The sequence below is a fragment of the Drosophila subobscura genome, chromosome U, assembly GCF_008121235.1.
Source record: "Drosophila subobscura isolate 14011-0131.10 chromosome U, UCBerk_Dsub_1.0, whole genome shotgun sequence".
NCBI classification, from domain to species: domain Eukaryota; kingdom Metazoa; phylum Arthropoda; class Insecta; order Diptera; family Drosophilidae; genus Drosophila; species Drosophila subobscura.
In genome coordinates, this window is record NC_048534.1 from 15047555 (window position 1) to 15065080 (window position 17526).

General features: G+C 41.4%; 6 protein-coding genes across 6 annotated transcripts; 5 read left to right on the plus strand and 1 right to left on the minus strand.

Moving 5' to 3' along the window:
* Positions 1–109: 109 nt before the first annotated feature.
* On the plus strand, positions 110–3580 carry LOC117901202 (very long-chain specific acyl-CoA dehydrogenase, mitochondrial). Its single transcript, XM_034811856.1, has 6 exons — positions 110–256; positions 894–1095; positions 1150–1245; positions 1481–1876; positions 2215–3204; positions 3442–3580. The coding sequence occupies exons 1-6, from the start codon at positions 207–209 to the stop codon at positions 3577–3579; spliced, it is 1872 nt and encodes a 623-aa protein (XP_034667747.1). The 5' UTR covers positions 110–206; the 3' UTR covers position 3580.
* Positions 3581–4434: 854 nt separating this feature from the next.
* On the plus strand, positions 4435–5568 carry LOC117901112 (ubiquitin thioesterase otubain-like). Its single transcript, XM_034811745.1, has 3 exons — positions 4435–4632; positions 4688–4987; positions 5052–5568. The coding sequence occupies exons 1-3, from the start codon at positions 4558–4560 to the stop codon at positions 5463–5465; spliced, it is 789 nt and encodes a 262-aa protein (XP_034667636.1). The 5' UTR covers positions 4435–4557; the 3' UTR covers positions 5466–5568.
* On the minus strand, positions 5484–7515 carry LOC117901111 (mitochondrial basic amino acids transporter). The gene is made up of 5 exons (XM_034811744.1): positions 7379–7515; positions 7096–7199; positions 6545–7006; positions 5869–6460; positions 5484–5804 (listed from the first exon to the last, which is right to left on the minus strand). Exons 2-4 carry the CDS (start codon positions 7127–7129, stop codon positions 5901–5903), a joined length of 1056 nt encoding a protein of 351 aa, XP_034667635.1. The 5' UTR covers positions 7130–7199; positions 7379–7515; the 3' UTR covers positions 5484–5804; positions 5869–5900.
* Positions 7516–9881: 2366 nt separating this feature from the next.
* Positions 9882–10260, plus strand: LOC117901113. Its single transcript, XM_034811747.1, has one exon. It carries the CDS (start codon positions 9908–9910, stop codon positions 10184–10186), a length of 279 nt encoding a protein of 92 aa, XP_034667638.1. The 5' UTR covers positions 9882–9907; the 3' UTR covers positions 10187–10260.
* Positions 10261–10917: 657 nt separating this feature from the next.
* Positions 10918–12120, plus strand: LOC117901790 (phosducin-like protein). The gene has a single exon (XM_034812700.1). It carries the CDS (start codon positions 10991–10993, stop codon positions 11816–11818), a length of 828 nt encoding a protein of 275 aa, XP_034668591.1. The 5' UTR covers positions 10918–10990; the 3' UTR covers positions 11819–12120.
* A 778-nt stretch (positions 12121–12898) lies between these two features.
* Positions 12899–17340, plus strand: LOC117900091 (elongation factor 2). Its single transcript, XM_034810302.1, has 5 exons — positions 12899–13029; positions 14081–14295; positions 14362–14889; positions 15220–15916; positions 15988–17340. The coding sequence occupies exons 1-5, from the start codon at positions 13027–13029 to the stop codon at positions 17077–17079; spliced, it is 2535 nt and encodes an 844-aa protein (XP_034666193.1). The 5' UTR covers positions 12899–13026; the 3' UTR covers positions 17080–17340.
* Positions 17341–17526: the final 186 nt, after the last annotated feature.

A 17526-nucleotide genomic window follows, 5' to 3' on the forward strand; every position in this document is an offset into this window, starting at 1 on the left:
GAGTCCTAACTAGCTAGTAATGTCAAATAGATCATAAAAATCGAGGAAAATAATTTAATATTCACAGTATATTTACAGTATATTTTGAAGATGGTGTTTTTAGGTTTATTACTGACGGTCTGTCTGTATATTTTATCGATGATTTCGCGGTCACACTGTTGCAAGTGCAAAGTCGAATCTGAAAGATACGTAAACGTAATTTAAAAATGTGGAAGCTAAAGTCTATTAAAAGTCCAGTACAAACGATTGTTTTAAGGTAATATTCCAACAAATCAAAAAATATTGCCTTGAGCTCGTTGACAGCTCAGCTGCATTGTACATAAATACATACATATGTATATAAACATATGTATATACATACATATGTATGTATATGTACATACATAAAATAAGGACCATGTTGATACTTCTCTTGTATCCCTCTTGGACTCTGTTTACTGACAGAGTATGTAAACCATTACAGACTCAAAAGTACAAAAATGTTATTTTAAAAAGAAAATCTGAGCCTATTTGAACTATTTTTGTGTTGTGTCTGATAGTCTTCTCACTATGATACTGTTTGGGTTCAAAGTCCGAATTCGGGTGAATTGGTTTGTTGTTGTTTTGTTAAGTGTACATATTTATGTATGCAAGCTAAAATCCACTACCTTTAGGGGATCCTCATTATCCTACCATTATTTCATAATTAAAATCCAAATTTTGAGGCGCTATGTATGCATGTACAATGTAAGCCGAATCAACAAGTTCTCGGTTCCAAAAAGCCAAAGTGCCAAAACTGTATACAAAAATAAATATTACGGGTTTAAGGAGTGTGGGAAATTTCTGTTTTAACAAATCTATATTATATCTTATTTTATTGTATTATATTGTTATTATTATTATATTTTTTCTAGACGGCTATCAGTTGGTGACTCCAGGCTAAGCCAAAAACATGATTCCAAAAAATCACCTGTAAAACAGAATGAATCTTTCATGGCTAATATTTTCCGTCGGTCTTTTGTCCCAAAGCAAGTGTTTCCTTATCCGGATGTGCTAAGCCTGGAGCAAAAGGAATCAACTGGCAGTTTAATAGACCCTTTTGAACGTTTTTTTTCTGTATGTATTTTACTTTTAATATTATACAGTCAGTGCAACTTTACTCATTTTTAGGACATTAATGACGCTGCCAAAAGCGATCAGGCTGGAAAGACAGACGAAAAAACCCTATCCGCGCTATGGGAGCTGGGTGCATTCGCAATACAAGTGGTAATATATTTTGAAGATTGCTAATCATAGATTAAAACAGTGTGTAGGGGAACCGATTTGGACTCGAAACTATCAGATTTTGATAATAAAGGGGGTTTGAGGCGCCGTTTTAAAACTTCGCCCGGGGGCAAATATTCCATGGCACGGCCCTGATCATACTTGTTTGTTTCAATTTTTGTAATGTAAAAATATGTATAAAATAATCCTTTTAATGTTTTCTTCTTTGTATCCATAGCCTGAAAATTTTGGCGGCTTGGGTCTAAATAATACCCAGTATGGAAGACTTTGTGAAATAGTTGGTGCCAACGACTTAGGATTGGGAATAACGATCGGCGCGCACCAAAGTATCGGATTCAAAGGAATACTTTTGTATGGGACACCTGAACAAAAGGAAAAATACTTACCCAAAGTATCCACCGAACGTGTCTACGCTGCCTTTGCACTCACGGAGCCATCTTCTGGTTCCGACGCCGGATCCATACGATCCCGTGCAGTAAAAAGTGCTGATCAAAAATACTACGTACTAAATGGTTCCAAAATTTGGATATCCAATGGAGGAATAGCTGATATTATGACTGTTTTCGCACAGACTGAAATAGTGGATCCAAAAACAGGTGAAAAGAAAGACAAGGTAAACATGTTTTATTTAAAATTTTACTGCTTAAATCCATAAGGGAAGAATATATTCTTGATCAGCATCAATAGCCGATTAAGACTGCCTGTCTGTCAGTCCGCCTGCTTGTCTGTTTGTCTGTCAGTCCGCCTCGTTTGACGCCTAGTTCTTAAAAACACGCCACCAATCACCCTCAGGACTGGGTCGTCAACTCCCTTCACCTTAAAATAGTCTTCATTAGAGGACATAGAGGTCTGACAGGGGTGAGCTCGAAGGGTCTTCGGTTTGACAATTGTATAATATTTTGTTTATTGTTTTGTTTCATTAAACTTACACTTTGTTTTTTTTAAATTCAGGTAACCGCGTTTATTGTGGAACGATCCTTTGGAGGTGTTACAAATGGTGCACCAGAAAAGAAAATGGGAATCCGAGCATCAAACACAACGGAAGTTTACTTTGAGGACGTAAAGATTCCAATTGAAAATATTCTTGGAGAGGAAGGGGATGGATTTAAGGTTGCTATGAATATTTTAAACAATGGTCGGTTTGGAATGGGAGCAACGCTCTCCGGCACGATGCAGAAATGCATTGAAATTGCTACTTCTCATGCGAACAGCCGGGTCCAGTTTGGACAAAAACTAAAGAACTATGGCTCTATTCAAGAAAAATTAGCACAAATGAGCATTCTTCAATATGCCACAGAATCGATGGCATTTACGATATCACAAAACATGGACGGTGGGAGTCAAGACTACCATTTAGAAGCCGCCATATCAAAAATATATGCCAGTGAAAACGCCTGGTACGTTTGCGATGAAGCTATTCAGATTCTAGGAGGTATGGGCTTCATGGTTGAAACTGGACTTGAACGAGTTTTGAGAGATTTGCGGATTTTCCGAATTTTCGAAGGAACAAATGATATTCTTCGTTTATTTGTGGCACTAACTGGAATTCAATTCGCCGGATCTCATTTAAAAGAGCTGCAAAGTGCTTTTAAGAACCCAGCTACCAATTTGGGTTTAATATTTAAAGAAGCTTCTAAGCGTGCGGCTTCTAAAGTTGGTCTAGGTGGCAGTGATTTGAGTTCTCATGTAGTTCCTGAGCTTCAGCCCTATGCCAAGCAAACTGCAGAATGTATAGACCTTTTCGGTCAAACAGTTGAAGAGCTATTATTACGGTACAACAAAAATATAGTAAACGAGCAAATTATATTAAATCAGCTGGCAAACGCAGCAATAGATATATACGCTATGGTTGTCACACAATCACGGTCATCTCGAGCCTTAAAACTAGATCTTCCAAGTGCACAACATGAACTTAACTTGACTAAAGCATTGACCATTCAGGTAAGTTTGTTTATCATATAAAGCAATACATAGAAATGAAAAAAAAAAAAACGAGTTTGTACGTAGTGAGTCGGGGCACAGTCAGTCGGTAAAAAGTAAAAAAGCCGCGGTTCACGACGTTCTCCCTCGTTTAATTGATCACTTTTATTGTCTATGCTGCAAAGATCTCAATGAAGCCTAGAATAAATTGATTATATTAACTTTGTATAATTACAATGTTTTTTCATTTTTTTTCAGGCCTCTGAGCGAGCGATAAAGAACCTGAAGAATGCCACTTCAAGCCATAATAGAGATTTGACAGAAAAAATGTCTACTATAGCTCAGACGGTTTGTGAAAAGAATGGTGTTTATTCCACTGGAGTCATAGATGTTTAAACGATAAAACGAATTTTCCCAACCATTTTGTTATGAATAATATAGAAAAATTTGTAAAGTATATTGCATTGATGCAGTTTTCTTGGTTTTTGAATAACATACTGCGACAAGTGGAAACTTTTTGAATGTACTTTGCCCCAGAAAAAAATTAGGGTGTAGACCTCGAAGAGGCGAACGTTCTCTAAGGAACACTTCCTAAAACTTAAACTGAAATCACAGCAACCCCAGCTCATGGACATTATACCCAGTTATCAAAAAGAAAAAGAGTATATTGTAAGTGAGGTCGGAGCAATGTGCGTTAAGTATTCTTGAATACCATCTGGCTGGTAGGCAATGTGGGAGATTATTCCAAACTGGAGAGTGAGCTGATAGACAGATGTAAGTAACTTATTAGAAGTCGTCGTACGAGACTTTAGGTCAGTAAGGGACTCTCCGATAATAAGAAATCCGATGTGGTGGCTTTCCCGACGAAGCCGAAGTTTTTGTGCTAAGCTTTCGGTTACAAACTTTATCTGAGAATCTAGCAACGCTGTACCAAGTTTGTATTCCCCTGAAGCATCCTTGAACAATACCATCGCTGTTGCTAACAGTATTTCTGTGATAAAAGTAATTTTTAAATTAAGTTAAAACATAAAATATAATATTTTATGACGGTAAGAGGTTGACTAAACACATACAAATGCGCTGCTCGGCAGTATGTAGCGGATAAATCTATATATGTACCAGTTTCCACCGTTCCACAGTCGACGCTCAGATAACGCTAGCTTGACTCATCGTACACTTTCAGAATTAAATCGAAATTCTATCTCTGGGAGCCCTGGTCACATTGTGTGCGTGTAAGTCTATGTTCTTATGTGTGTGTAATATTTGATGCGGCTTATAAATGGAAACTCACAAATCTCTATGAAATTTAGTTTCTGACCGCTTTGATATTTGATATGTACATTAAATAACAACCATTCAATTAATTTAATAAAAATGGATTCCTTTAAACAAAATGACGGCAATCGTGATGAGTTAATCATACAACAACAACGCGATATTGAAAAAGAAGTAGGTACATTGTGGAGAATACAAACTTTTAAAAACTAACTTTGTTTAAATACAGATAAGTGATTCCACCCCCTTGGTCGGTGAACAATTACCATTAACGTGCCTCTGGGCCGAATATAATGGCGATGACGTTTTCACTGCAAAAATTCAAGATTTAGCAAAAAAGTATAAGTTTATCAGACGCACCCGCCCTGATGGAAACTGCTTTTTTCGAGCTTTTGCATACTCTTATATGGAGTACTTAATATCAAATAACAGTGCATATAAAGAATTCCAAAAGTTGGCAGAAGATTCTAAAGATAAGCTGGTTGAACTTGGATTTCCTAGTTTCACATTGGAAGACTTTCACGAGACAGTAAGTTATATATAAAGTTGTAACTAAATAATAAAAAAAATAAATGTTTTTTTATGCTTTTCAGTTCATGGAAGTTATCAGACGCGTTAGTCCAGATAACCCAGGGGGTTACAATAAAGTTCAAAGCGAACTGCACAAAATATTCAATGAGCAGGGTTATTCCGATTACGTGGTTGTTTATTTACGTTTAATAACATCCGGAAAACTCCAGGAAGAGGCAGAGTTTTATCAAAATTTTATTGAAGGCGATTTCACCATTGAAGAGTTTCGTCATCAAGAAGTTGAACCTATGTTCAAGGAATCTGATCATATCCATATAATTGCACTATGTGCAGCTCTTGGTGCTGGTGTACGTGTGGAATACCTGGACAGAGGAGAAGGTTGTATTGTGAAAGCCCACGATTTCCCCGAAGGAACGGAGCCGACGATTTACCTAATATATAGACCTGGTCACTATGATATACTCTATCCAAATTAAGTCGAGCTACTTATGTTCTTTTAAATTAAGTCTGTAACATAATGTTAACTTTTGTTATAGTAGGTTTCAACCAAAATAAAAACACGCCGCAAGTAAAAAGCTAGCAACAAACCAACTACTTGGGATTCTTGCCGGTCCATAATTTGCTAGTCAGTCTTGCTACGGTTTTCAATTTCAAACAACATGTCCAAAACAAAACGTTCACAAATCTGCTCTGCTCTGCTCCCATCTCGCTTCCAGTTTTAAGCACTTTTTCCTCCGTTCCGTAGCAACAATTTGGAGTACGTATATTCACATGTTTCAGTGTGATGCAATTGGAGTCTGACAGAAATTGTAGCTCTTTAAGCGGAATTACATATTTAATAAAAGGTTCAAGCTATACTTAAACTAGAGAGCTACATACATTGTATATTAGGAAGGATTTTTATTTGGATTTCATTTCGGTTGCAAATCATCAGAGTCGTTATAAATATTGTTTGTAAAGTAGGTCGGAGCTATGTCCTGTTGCGTGGAAATTAACTGTACTAAAAGAGAGTTGTCCGTTATAATGCTCCTTACTAGCTCTTCAATTTTTGAGGACGTATTGCCCAGATGATCCTGGGTAGTATTTTCTAAACTTACAAGATATTGCGGGTTATCAGAATTCGTTACCATATCCATTCCACTTTTGTTGAACAGATCCATTATCCAGGAGACCACAAAGAAGCAAGCAGCGTTCATTGGAAATGCCCTTATCAGAGTAGAGTTCAATCCTCGAAAGAAAAACATGGTACCCTCTCTTTCAAAGCCCTTTTTTGCACAGTCCATGAATCCAGTGTATTTAGCATTTTTTCCTAGGGCATCTGCTTGCATTTGCGTTTTTACTACATCGATGGGATAGCAGGCTAGCCATGACGCTATTCCGGCACAGCCTCCGGCCATAAGAGTGTACGGGACATTGGGAATCTCCTTTTGCCGCATTATAAACTCATAGGATACAAAGTAGCTGGAAAATCCTAAGATTACATGAAAAAATAAACAAATATCCCGTCAATATTTATTCGGAGATAAACTGCGATTAAACGGGTGCACAAAATTACCTGGAATATCTCTGAAAATTGTGGCTGTTAAGCCCTTAAACGCTCCACGTATTCCTTCTGTTTTTATTATAAATCTAAGGCAGTGGATGGGCCCAGTGAATTTTATTCCACTGTCAATCTGTGTCGATAACTGAAGTCTTGTTTTTGCCAACTCCATCGGTGCACATACGAAACTTTGGGCTAGACCAGCAATAGACCCAGCATAAAAGTGTGAACGCAGTGAATTGGGTTCATCGGACAAGCGCTGAACATTTCCATATACTCCGAAAACGATCGAGTTAACTAATCCAATTCCCGACATTGGGCTACTTATTCCTCTGTATAAACCTCGGATTTTATCTTTTCGTACTATTGTCTTTAGGCAGTGAAATGTTCCTTTATATTTCGGATTTTTTGGGTCATCAGTTTGCAAATGCACTTTTACAGTATCTAATGGGTGGCCAACAAGAACTCCAGCAGCACCTTTGTAGAAAAAAGAACAAAAATTGAACAATTAGTTCTCCGCTTAAAAGTCCTGAGCTATAGAATTAAATTTAAAATGAAAAATTTACCTCCCAGGAGGCCAGCAATAAAATCCACAAACATTCTTTGCTACCAGCCTTCAGATCTATTTTCAAACAAATCGCAGTCCACTGGAGTTTTTGTTGTATATTCTCTGAAAAGAAATTAAAAAATGTGTTGTTTTAAAAGGTCCCTAACATAATGTTATGAATAATTTAATAAATGTAGGCAACCAGGCAGACATCAAGTTTATCACATTGTGTATAAAAGTTGTGATGCGTTCCAGCGCATCTCACAACGTTCCTCCTCCCTATAGTCACTATACGAACACACCTGCATTGAGTCCTCTCGCGCTTATCGTCATATCTTAATATGTGCTCCCTTAATACAATTTGTTCTTATGCTAGTTGAGTTACTGCTAGTTTTCTATAAGCCACGTTCGACTAATTTGCATAGTGCACAGCAGTTTTTGGTTGATTAAAAAAATTATAAACAATTAATTATGTAAACACGTAATAATTACAAATCAATTTGAAAATTTTGAAATCAGCTATTTTGCGTTTATGAAACTCACAATTCTAACGTAAAATTCATGGAAGAATACAAAATCCTTTGAACTAAATAAGGTAAACATTGTGTACCCTGTAATATTGTACTATGTAAATCATCAATAGCCGAGTCGATACAGCCAAGTTTGCCTGTCCGTCAGTCTTGAAGAGCGCCCGGAAATCAGAGACTATAAAAGCCACAGCAACCAAACTTGCATCCAGACTGCTGTGATATCACACTGCTACAAGTGTATCAAGTGTGCAAGTGCCGCACAACGTTCCTCCTCGTTGCAGTTAGTCAGTTATTTATATTTTTTATATGTGTGGCCTAATTGAACAACTTTTTTTCTTTAAAAAATTCAAAATAAAGTATCGAATACAATTATTTGTTCGTTCAAAATCTTATCAGCAAATATAATTCAGTGGCAATGTGACAATTACGGCACTGTATGTAGTCAAATGAAGCATTAAGTACCATACGGACTATATTAACGTGTTTTTTTTATAAGGAACACTGGCATTTTCACAAATTCAATAAAATAAAAAAGCGTAATACCATACTGACTATTTTTAAACTGTACTTCACTTTTCGCGCAGTCCTGTAAAAACGTTCCCGTTGCTTCAAAAACACATTTGGTGTCTATATTTGAAACAATTTCGTAAGCGCTGATAAGCGGCTTGTACACATTTAAATATGTACAAACATATTTACGTATGTATATTCAAAGACCAAGACTAAGAAATTAGGTAGTGGCCGAGGATTTCATACCCTACTGACTACACCACCCAATTATAATTATTTTATTCTGTAATTCATTGTCATCTATCAATAAAAGTCTGCTTGGTTTCTTGACAAAAAAAAAGTTTGATTTTGTCGAGTAGTGCTATTATTCATATAACTTCCGTATTTATAAGTTATAACATATTTATAAAAATTGCATATTGTCAATTCAAATGGATTCAACTTTGTCCAGAACTAATGTGCACTTTTGTGATATTCATAACTTTAATGTTGCTACAATTTCCACTTATTGAACCCGAATAAACTTTGAGAAAAATGAATTGAATGAAAAATAATTCATTCTTGAACCGTGAATACTTTAATATAAACATCCGTACTATTTTTGAAATTGACATTTTTTATACTGATAGCAAAGGGTATTTAGAAGCATTCTTATCTTTTCGATCAGCAAGAGTTGACCTAACAGAATATACATATTTTGATTTTGTCACTTGGACATTGTCAAACGAACTAATCGTGGTTCGACGGTACTAGAATCAGACACTTGTCAATCGTAATGTTTTCCAGAGCTGCTTCGGGTAACTACTTGTGTCTGAGTTTGTGCGAATGAGCGACGTCAGCGTCTAGATCGCTGCCTTTACCATTAATCAAAATAAAATAATCATAATCGTCAATGTGCTCCTGGCCATTGCCCAGCTTGCGCAGCGTGGACATAGCTGACTACGCCGGATGCGACGCCACTGAGACTGCTATCATCGTCGCTAAGATCACGGATGTCAACACTCTGAGAGGTGGGTCCTACATCTTGATGGCGGTGACCAAATGGATGGCAGAGTAGGAACAGTTTGTGGTTCTCCTGCTGAAAAATGTATGGGAGGAGAAGACACAGAAGAAAGTTCACAACGGCGAAACCTGAACGGAAAATCGACTTACCAGACAAAGTTTCCAGATAGAGCCGTTAGAGGACGTTTTCGGAACTAGGTATTACACTAGCCTTTCTAGTAGCATATACGCTCCAGCTCCAATTAAGCCAGCGAGAATCAGCTGTACCAGTCACGGCCATGGCGATGTCCACAATGGAAAATAAGTAGTACATATATTGCTGCTGTTGTTCTCACCAGCACAACGAACATAAATTAATTAGCATAACAAGGTTTTAAGACTTCAATTGATCAGCTTTTTGTATTTTTAAACAAATACAAAACAAGACCAAGGAAGTTTATATGAATTAGTCTTTAAAGAAAAGTATTTAAATACATCGTAACTTGAAGATCTTGGATTCTCTTTAGATGACCAAGGCGTAGCTTAAAACATTTATTTAATAATTATAATGCAGCCTGCAAGGGTGAAATTATTAAGAGGTGTCAACTGGTTATGGTGCTGCGTGAGAGTGCTAAAATATTCCAGTTGAGGTAGTCAACCTTTGCGTTTTTGGGACTGGCTGGATCATGACCGCTGAAACTGAACAATCAACCTTGTTAGGCGGAAGACCAAGAGCTGTAACCCAACCCGCGAGGAGTACAAAATATAAAGCGCTTTTTCCACAGATCTGTACTCACAACCAGTTGAACAATGAAGCTGCGTTTATTCCTGCTCATTTCTGCTCTGACAATCTTCTTTCAAGGACAAATTCAAGCACAACCTCAAGGACAACTCGTGGCGGGGCTACGTACACGCCTCGTGCCAGTTCTGGAAAATGGCCAGATTCGAGTAGTGCAATTTCTCGAAATGACAAGAACTGACAGAGAAATGGTGAAGGAACAATTCAGTAGGAGACATATGAATCTGGCAAAACCACTAAAGAGTGGCGCTAGGGCCCAAACCGATTTGCCTAATTGGCCAAGCAGTTAATCAGTGAAATGTTTGTTGTTTAAATATAATTTTTGTTCGAAATAAAAAGTATTGGCATTGCAAGGCATTTTAATCGAATTTTGGCTACCTATTTCGAAGATACATTTCAGGTATTCAATTCCTAATAAAAAGGTAAACTTTTACGATATAACTTTAAAAAAAAAATCAGGCCATTCATCTGTTTGAAAGGAGCTCAAAACTCTCATCCTGTAGCGAAGGCTACAGAGCAAAAGTTAGATGAACTGATCAATGATTCGACCCAGCAACTGTCCCAAATCAATGAAGATAATGAGAAACTAAAGCAGAAGACGAACCTTCTGCAACGCTCCCAAAAAGGCCTCCAGCTTGGGAGGCTATTTTGATACCAACCAGAGCAACATTTTGTGTTGACGTTTTTGTGTAAACTTTATTCTGTAATTTGTTGTTGCCAATCTTGTCGAGAATTGGTTTGTCCATCTGATCCAATAACGTGTTAAATGATGATATTCCCATCAATCTAGTAATTTCAAACAGAACATCAAAGTCGAGAAATATGATTTCCGATCAACCACCAACAGCGTTAACCCATTGTCAACCTGGGGTATTTTCAAAATTCCGTCGAAAATTATGAATCAAATGAAAGGATACATCTGCAATGAGAATTCACAAATAGGATTAGTTTACGCGGCTGGCCTCCATGTTTTCACCTGTTTAAATAGAGGGGGGCTAAGTGGGTTAAGTTTGTTCACTCACTCCAGGTTTATCGGTATATCGGTTTAGCATTGCATTTATAATTCAATTAAAATCAACAAAAAAAATCAACGCATGGCTACTTTGGAGGATAAACTATTGGGAGAGAAGCTGGAGTACTATTGCAGTAGCAGCGAGGGCGAAGACAATGACGATGGTGATGATGAGAAAGGCGCTGGCAGTAAAGGAGCCGCCGGAGGACTGACTATTAACACGGATCCGAATGCAGCGCCTGCGGGAGGCTTTCGTCAGCAGGAATCCACCAATACAGGACCCAAGGGCGTTGTCAAGGACTGGCAGCGTTTCAAGCAACTGGAAGCTGAACGGCGCGATGAAACAGAACGTCAACGCCTGGCCCTGGCCAAAAAATTGAGCATGACTACGACCACGACCGCTGAAGATGAGGAGCGCAAGCGTCAGGAGGAATTGGACGACGAACTGTCGGAGCTGATGAGCGAAGACTTCTTGCAGCAGTACCAGAAGCAGCGCATGGCCGAAATGCTTCGTCAAACGGGACACAATCAACAGTTTGGAACGGTGCACCAGCTGAGCAGCCACGGGGAGTTTCTGGCCTGCGTGGAGCAGGAGAGCAAGCATACGACAATCATCATACACATCTATGAGAAAAGCCTGTCGGCCTGCAGTACGCTTAACAAGTGCCTTGAAACCTTGGCCAGCGATTATCCGTCCATTAAGTTTGCTAAAATATGTAGCTCTGTGGCCGGCATGAGCAGGGACTTCCGCACAAAAGGACTCCCGGCCCTGCTGGTCTACAAAGCCCAGGCGGTAGTTGGCAACTTTGTGCGCCTAACCGATGATCTGAGCGACGACTTTTTTGCGTCCGACGTCGAAAGTTTTCTCATTGAACACGGCATCTTAGTCGATAGGGCTCTATACACCTAACAGATCTTTAGCATGTCGAAGCAACCAAATATGTGTTCTTAAGGACAGCATTTACGCATTAGAGAACTTAAGCAAGACCCCCCTCCCGCAATTTGTATGCGCTTTAAATGTTTATTTGCCCCATTCAAAAATTAAAGGAGAAAAATATATTTAATTTTTACATTAGCCTTTACAGACAGTATTATTTTATCCGCCGGCCAAGTCTAGTTTTTCACCTGAATATATAGATTAAAGCCCAGTACCCATATATTTCGCTCGTTGCAAGGTTTAAAGGTTTTTTTTGCTTTTTTTTACGAAATAAATCCTAAAAATTAAAATTTTGGATGAAAGGAGGTAGGAGTTTTACTAATCTGCTCAAAAGCTGGCTGCTATAATTCCAATAATTTCCACACGAATATCATCCAAAATTGGAGGCCGAGCTCCACAAGTATAGATATGTTTTATTTTCCGCGAAGGTACCTAGCAAAGAGTGAGTAAAGTCTCAACAAAAAGTGCCGCATTTTTCATTTGTTTAACTTATTTGAACGCCAGTTCCTTCATGTTGCCAAGACACAGACCGGGCTGGGCTGTTAACAAAATGTTTTAAGTTTTCCTTTGGGGACCAAGTACTGCCCCACAGGGTCGTGCCGTAGAGGGGCGAAGGCGGCGATTTGTACTCAAAGCTATCTAATTTTGAATAGGAAGGGTGCTTGGAGGCGCCGTTTTTCCATGGCACGGCCTTGCTGCTCCACCAATCAAAGAAGACTGCAGATGTTATTCCCAGACAAATGCAATTTCTCTGTCATATTTTCAAACTGCGGAATATGCAAAGGGTATCGTTTCATGGGTTTCCATAAATTTACACATATTTATATGATTTATAATACTCAAATGTATAGACAAACGACCGTCCTGGTTTCTTTCCTGCTGATATGGGCTTAATCAAAGTTGTCGGCTCTAATTTTTTTGCATTTCCAGTTTCCCTCTACAAAGCCGACGAGACCTGACCTCCTTTATAGTTTCTTCATGATTTAGAGGAAGTAAAGTAAACATCGATAGTGAGCTAGGTCGATAATGTCCAACCATCGATAGTACCGATAGTGCCATCGATAGTTATCCACCTCTACTCCACACCGGTCACACTACGAACCGTTCTTTCCTGTCGATACGCCGTTTGAGGCGTGTAGTGTTTTTAAAGTTGTCCACGAGAAAATCTCAAAACATCCAAAATGGTAGGTGGAAATAATGGATAACGAATGCGGAGAATGGCGCTAGATAATGTGTATGCATGTTGTCAGGGGATATTTTTGATGTGACGGCGGGGAAAGTGCGGAAAATGGCCTTAGAAAAGTGCAGACGTGACAACCAGCTACCTGGTCCTATGGCTATGTGCATGTGTGTGTGTGTGTGTGTGAGTGAGTGTCTGGTGAAATGCAAGACAAAGAAATAGCGCAAGTGGACAGCAAGGAATGACGTATGCAGTTTGCTATTGAAAAATCAAACGAAATAGAGAATGCATATGTGTGAGTGTGTGAAAGTTGTGAAATATCTTTGCACAGAAGAATGAAATACCTCTGCTAAATATATAGTCAATGCATGCCCTATAGATATGCACGTAGCTATGTGTGAGTGATGTGATTTCTGTAAATAGTCGACGCAAGTGGTTTCTGTTCTTATCTAACCTCAAAGTCCATGACATGATTGCGGATTCTGCATGCATGTGTGTGTGTTTTAAGTTTTTGCTCTACTGCGGACGCCATTTTTATACCCGGTACTCGACGAGTTATGGGGTTTATTGTATTTGTGGTCGAATAATACAACAGACAGAAGAAAACTTTTCCGACCCTATAAAGTAGATATATTCTTGAGCAGCATCAATAGACGAGTCAATGTAGCCTTGTCTCTCATTGCCATGTGATGTCATATTGAATCAATTTTGTTTCAAAATTAAGCCACGCCCTCTTCTGCCCCCACAAAAGGCGAAAATCTGCCACATCCACATTTTAAAGATACGAGGAAACCAAAAACGCAGTTCCGTAGAAAATGGTAATATCGAACAGATGGCAGATGTAGACAAAATTTAAAATGTATAATTCGAAAAAAATTAAGGTTGCAACATACGCATCTAACTGAGTACCGGGTATAAACGTTGTGACGCGTACCAGAGCATCTCACACCGTTCTTCCTTGTTAATAAATACATATGCAGTCGAAACTCCTCTCACCCTCACCTCTCTGTCTCTCTCTCTCCCCCCTTTTCCAACACACAAATGTCTGTTTTTAGGTCAACTTCACCGTCGACGAAATCCGTGGCCTCATGGACAAGAAGCGTAATATCCGCAACATGTCCGTGATTGCCCACGTTGATCATGGTAAATCCACCTTGACCGATTCGCTCGTGTCCAAGGCTGGTATCATTGCTGGTGCCAAGGCCGGTGAGACCCGTTTCACCGACACCCGCAAGGATGAGCAGGAGCGTTGCATCACCATCAAGTCGACGTAAGCGTGGACAGAGCAAAGCCATCAGTTTTTGCAGACTAACCTAACCATTTGATATATTTGCAGTGCCATCTCCATGTACTTCGAGGTTGAGGAGAAGGATCTGGTCTTCATCACCCAGCCCGATCAGCGTGAGAAGGAGTGCAAGGGTTTCTTGATCAACCTGATCGATTCACCCGGTCACGTTGATTTCTCCTCTGAGGTCACTGCCGCTCTCCGTGTCACCGATGGTGCCTTGGTCGTCGTCGATTGCGTCTCCGGTGTGTGCGTGCAGACCGAGACTGTGCTCCGTCAGGCCATCGCCGAGCGTATCAAGCCCATTCTGTTCATGAACAAGATGGACCGTGCTCTCCTGGAGCTGCAGCTGGATGCTGAGGAGCTCTACCAGACCTTCCAGCGTATCGTTGAGAACGTGAACGTCATCATTGCCACCTACAACGACGATGGTGGCCCAATGGGTGAGGTTCGCGTGGACCCCTCCAAGGGTTCCGTCGGTTTCGGTTCCGGTCTCCACGGCTGGGCCTTCACCCTCAAGCAGTTCTCCGAGATGTACTCCGAGAAGTTCAAGATCGATGTTGTCAAGCTAATGAACCGGTGAGTCATCCATTCTACATACATTTTAAACCGCTTCTAGCACAAAACGTGTGACGCTGAGCGTGCGGCATCTTGGAAGTGGCTCCGTAAGGGGTTCTCTTCTTTAGAGTCGCGCGTGCTGAGGGCGCTACAAGTGCTACAAAAATAGAAGTAGAGCAAATTACTTGGGAAGCTGTTGAAACGCTGACTCGGGACCGCTTTCTCAATGTCCGAACGAGGCATGCTAAGGCAGCGACCCCACATTCATACCTCACCCAAATCCGCATATTGTGTGGCTGAGAGAAAAGTTTGATTCAATCTTGCTAATCGAAAACAATTTCTATTCGACAGTCTGTGGGGCGAGAACTTCTTCAACGCCAAGACCAAGAAATGGCAGAAGCAAAAGGAGGTCGACAACAAGCGCTCCTTCTGCATGTACATCCTGGACCCCATCTACAAGGTGTTCGATGCCATCATGAACTACAAGAAGGAGGAGATCGGCACGCTGCTCGAGAAGATCGGTGTGACCCTGAAGCACGAGGATAAGGACAAGGACGGCAAGGTTCTGCTGAAGACTGTGATGCGCACCTGGCTGCCTGCCGGTGAGGCTCTGCTTCAGATGATTGCCATCCACTTGCCCTCGCCCGTGGTGGCCCAGAAGTACCGTATGGAGATGCTGTACGAGGGTCCCCTCGACGATGAGGCCGCCGTTGCCGTGAAGAACTGCGATCCCGATGGTCCACTCATGATGTACATCTCCAAGATGGTGCCGACCACCGATAAGGGACGTTTCTACGCCTTCGGACGTGTGTTCTCCGGAAGGGTCGCCACCGGCCAGAAGTGCCGCATCATGGGCCCCAACTACACCCCCGGCAAGAAGGAGGATCTGTACGAGAAGGCCATCCAGCGCACCATCCTGATGATGGGTCGTTATGTTGAGGCCATCGAGGATGTGCCCTCTGGCAACATCTGCGGTCTGGTCGGTGTCGATCAGTACCTGGTCAAGACCGGTACCATCACCACCTTCAAGGATGCCCACAACATGAAGGTACACCCACACACACACAGACGCGCTGATTGAACGTCTTGCTAATCCCTTTTGATTTTTCTCTCGCACAGGTCATGAAGTTCTCCGTGTCGCCTGTCGTGCGTGTGGCTGTTGAGCCCAAGAACCCCGCTGATCTGCCCAAACTGGTGGAGGGTCTGAAGCGTCTGGCCAAGTCCGATCCTATGGTGCAGTGCATCATTGAGGAGTCTGGCGAGCACATCATTGCCGGTGCCGGTGAGCTGCATTTGGAGATTTGCCTTAAGGATCTGGAGGAGGATCACGCTTGCATCCCCCTGAAGAAGTCCGACCCCGTTGTGTCTTACCGCGAGACTGTCAATGACGAGTCCGACCAGATGTGTCTGTCCAAGTCGCCCAACAAGCACAACCGTCTGCTGATGAAGGCCCTGCCCATGCCCGACGGTCTGCCCGAGGACATTGACAACGGTGAAGTGAGCTCCAAGGACGACTTCAAGGCTCGTGCCCGTTATCTGGCCGAGAAGTACGACTACGATATCACTGAGGCCCGTAAGATCTGGTGCTTCGGTCCCGACGGCACTGGCCCCAACTTCGTTCTGGATTGCACCAAGTCCGTGCAGTACCTCAATGAAATCAAGGATTCCGTGGTCGCTGGCTTCCAGTGGGCCTCGAAGGAGGGTATCATGGCTGACGAGAACATGCGCGGTGTCCGCTTCAACATCTACGATGTGACCCTGCACGCTGACGCCATCCATCGCGGTGGTGGCCAGATCATTCCAACCACCCGTCGTTGCCTGTATGCCGCTGCCATCACTGCCGGTCCCCGTCTGATGGAGCCCGTGTATCTGTGCGAGATTCAGTGCCCAGAGGTCGCCGTCGGCGGCATCTACGGTGTGCTGAACAGACGTCGTGGCCATGTGTTCGAGGAGAACCAGGTGGTCGGCACCCCCATGTTCGTTGTCAAGGCTTTCCTGCCCGTCAACGAGTCGTTTGGCTTCACCGCCGATCTGCGCTCCAACACCGGAGGACAGGCCTTCCCCCAGTGCGTGTTCGACCATTGGCAGGTGCTGCCCGGTGACCCGTGCGAGCCAGCCAGCAAACCCTACCAGATTGTCCAGGATACCCGCAAGCGCAAGGGTCTCAAGGAGGGTCTTCCCGATCTTTCCCAGTACCTCGACAAATTGTAAGCTGTTGATGCTATCACAACCACCATCCCCCCCACAGCAACAACAACAAAAACAGCGTGCGGCTGGCTGAGAGAGCATGAGGAGAAAATGAACACAGCGATTGTCTACCCAACTTAGCAACAACTCCCTACAACATCGACGTCGCTGCGGCCGCTGGCAGCGTTTTAAATAAAGTGAAACAACCACAATTTAAAGAAATTTTGATTATTAATTGTATAACAGTAAAACACAACACCATAATAAATCACGTAAATGGTTATATCTTTAAGTTTATATAAAACAAAATACACATGGTGTGGTCGAAACGAAAATAGAATGTCCGGGGTGGGGTGAGGAGAGATCCAAGGTGAGAACGGCTGCTGTTCTGTAACAACGTATTATGTAAAGCACACTTTGAACTCTCCAAAGTTGTATAGGTTCAACTGTATGTACTTGAATTTATTCGAA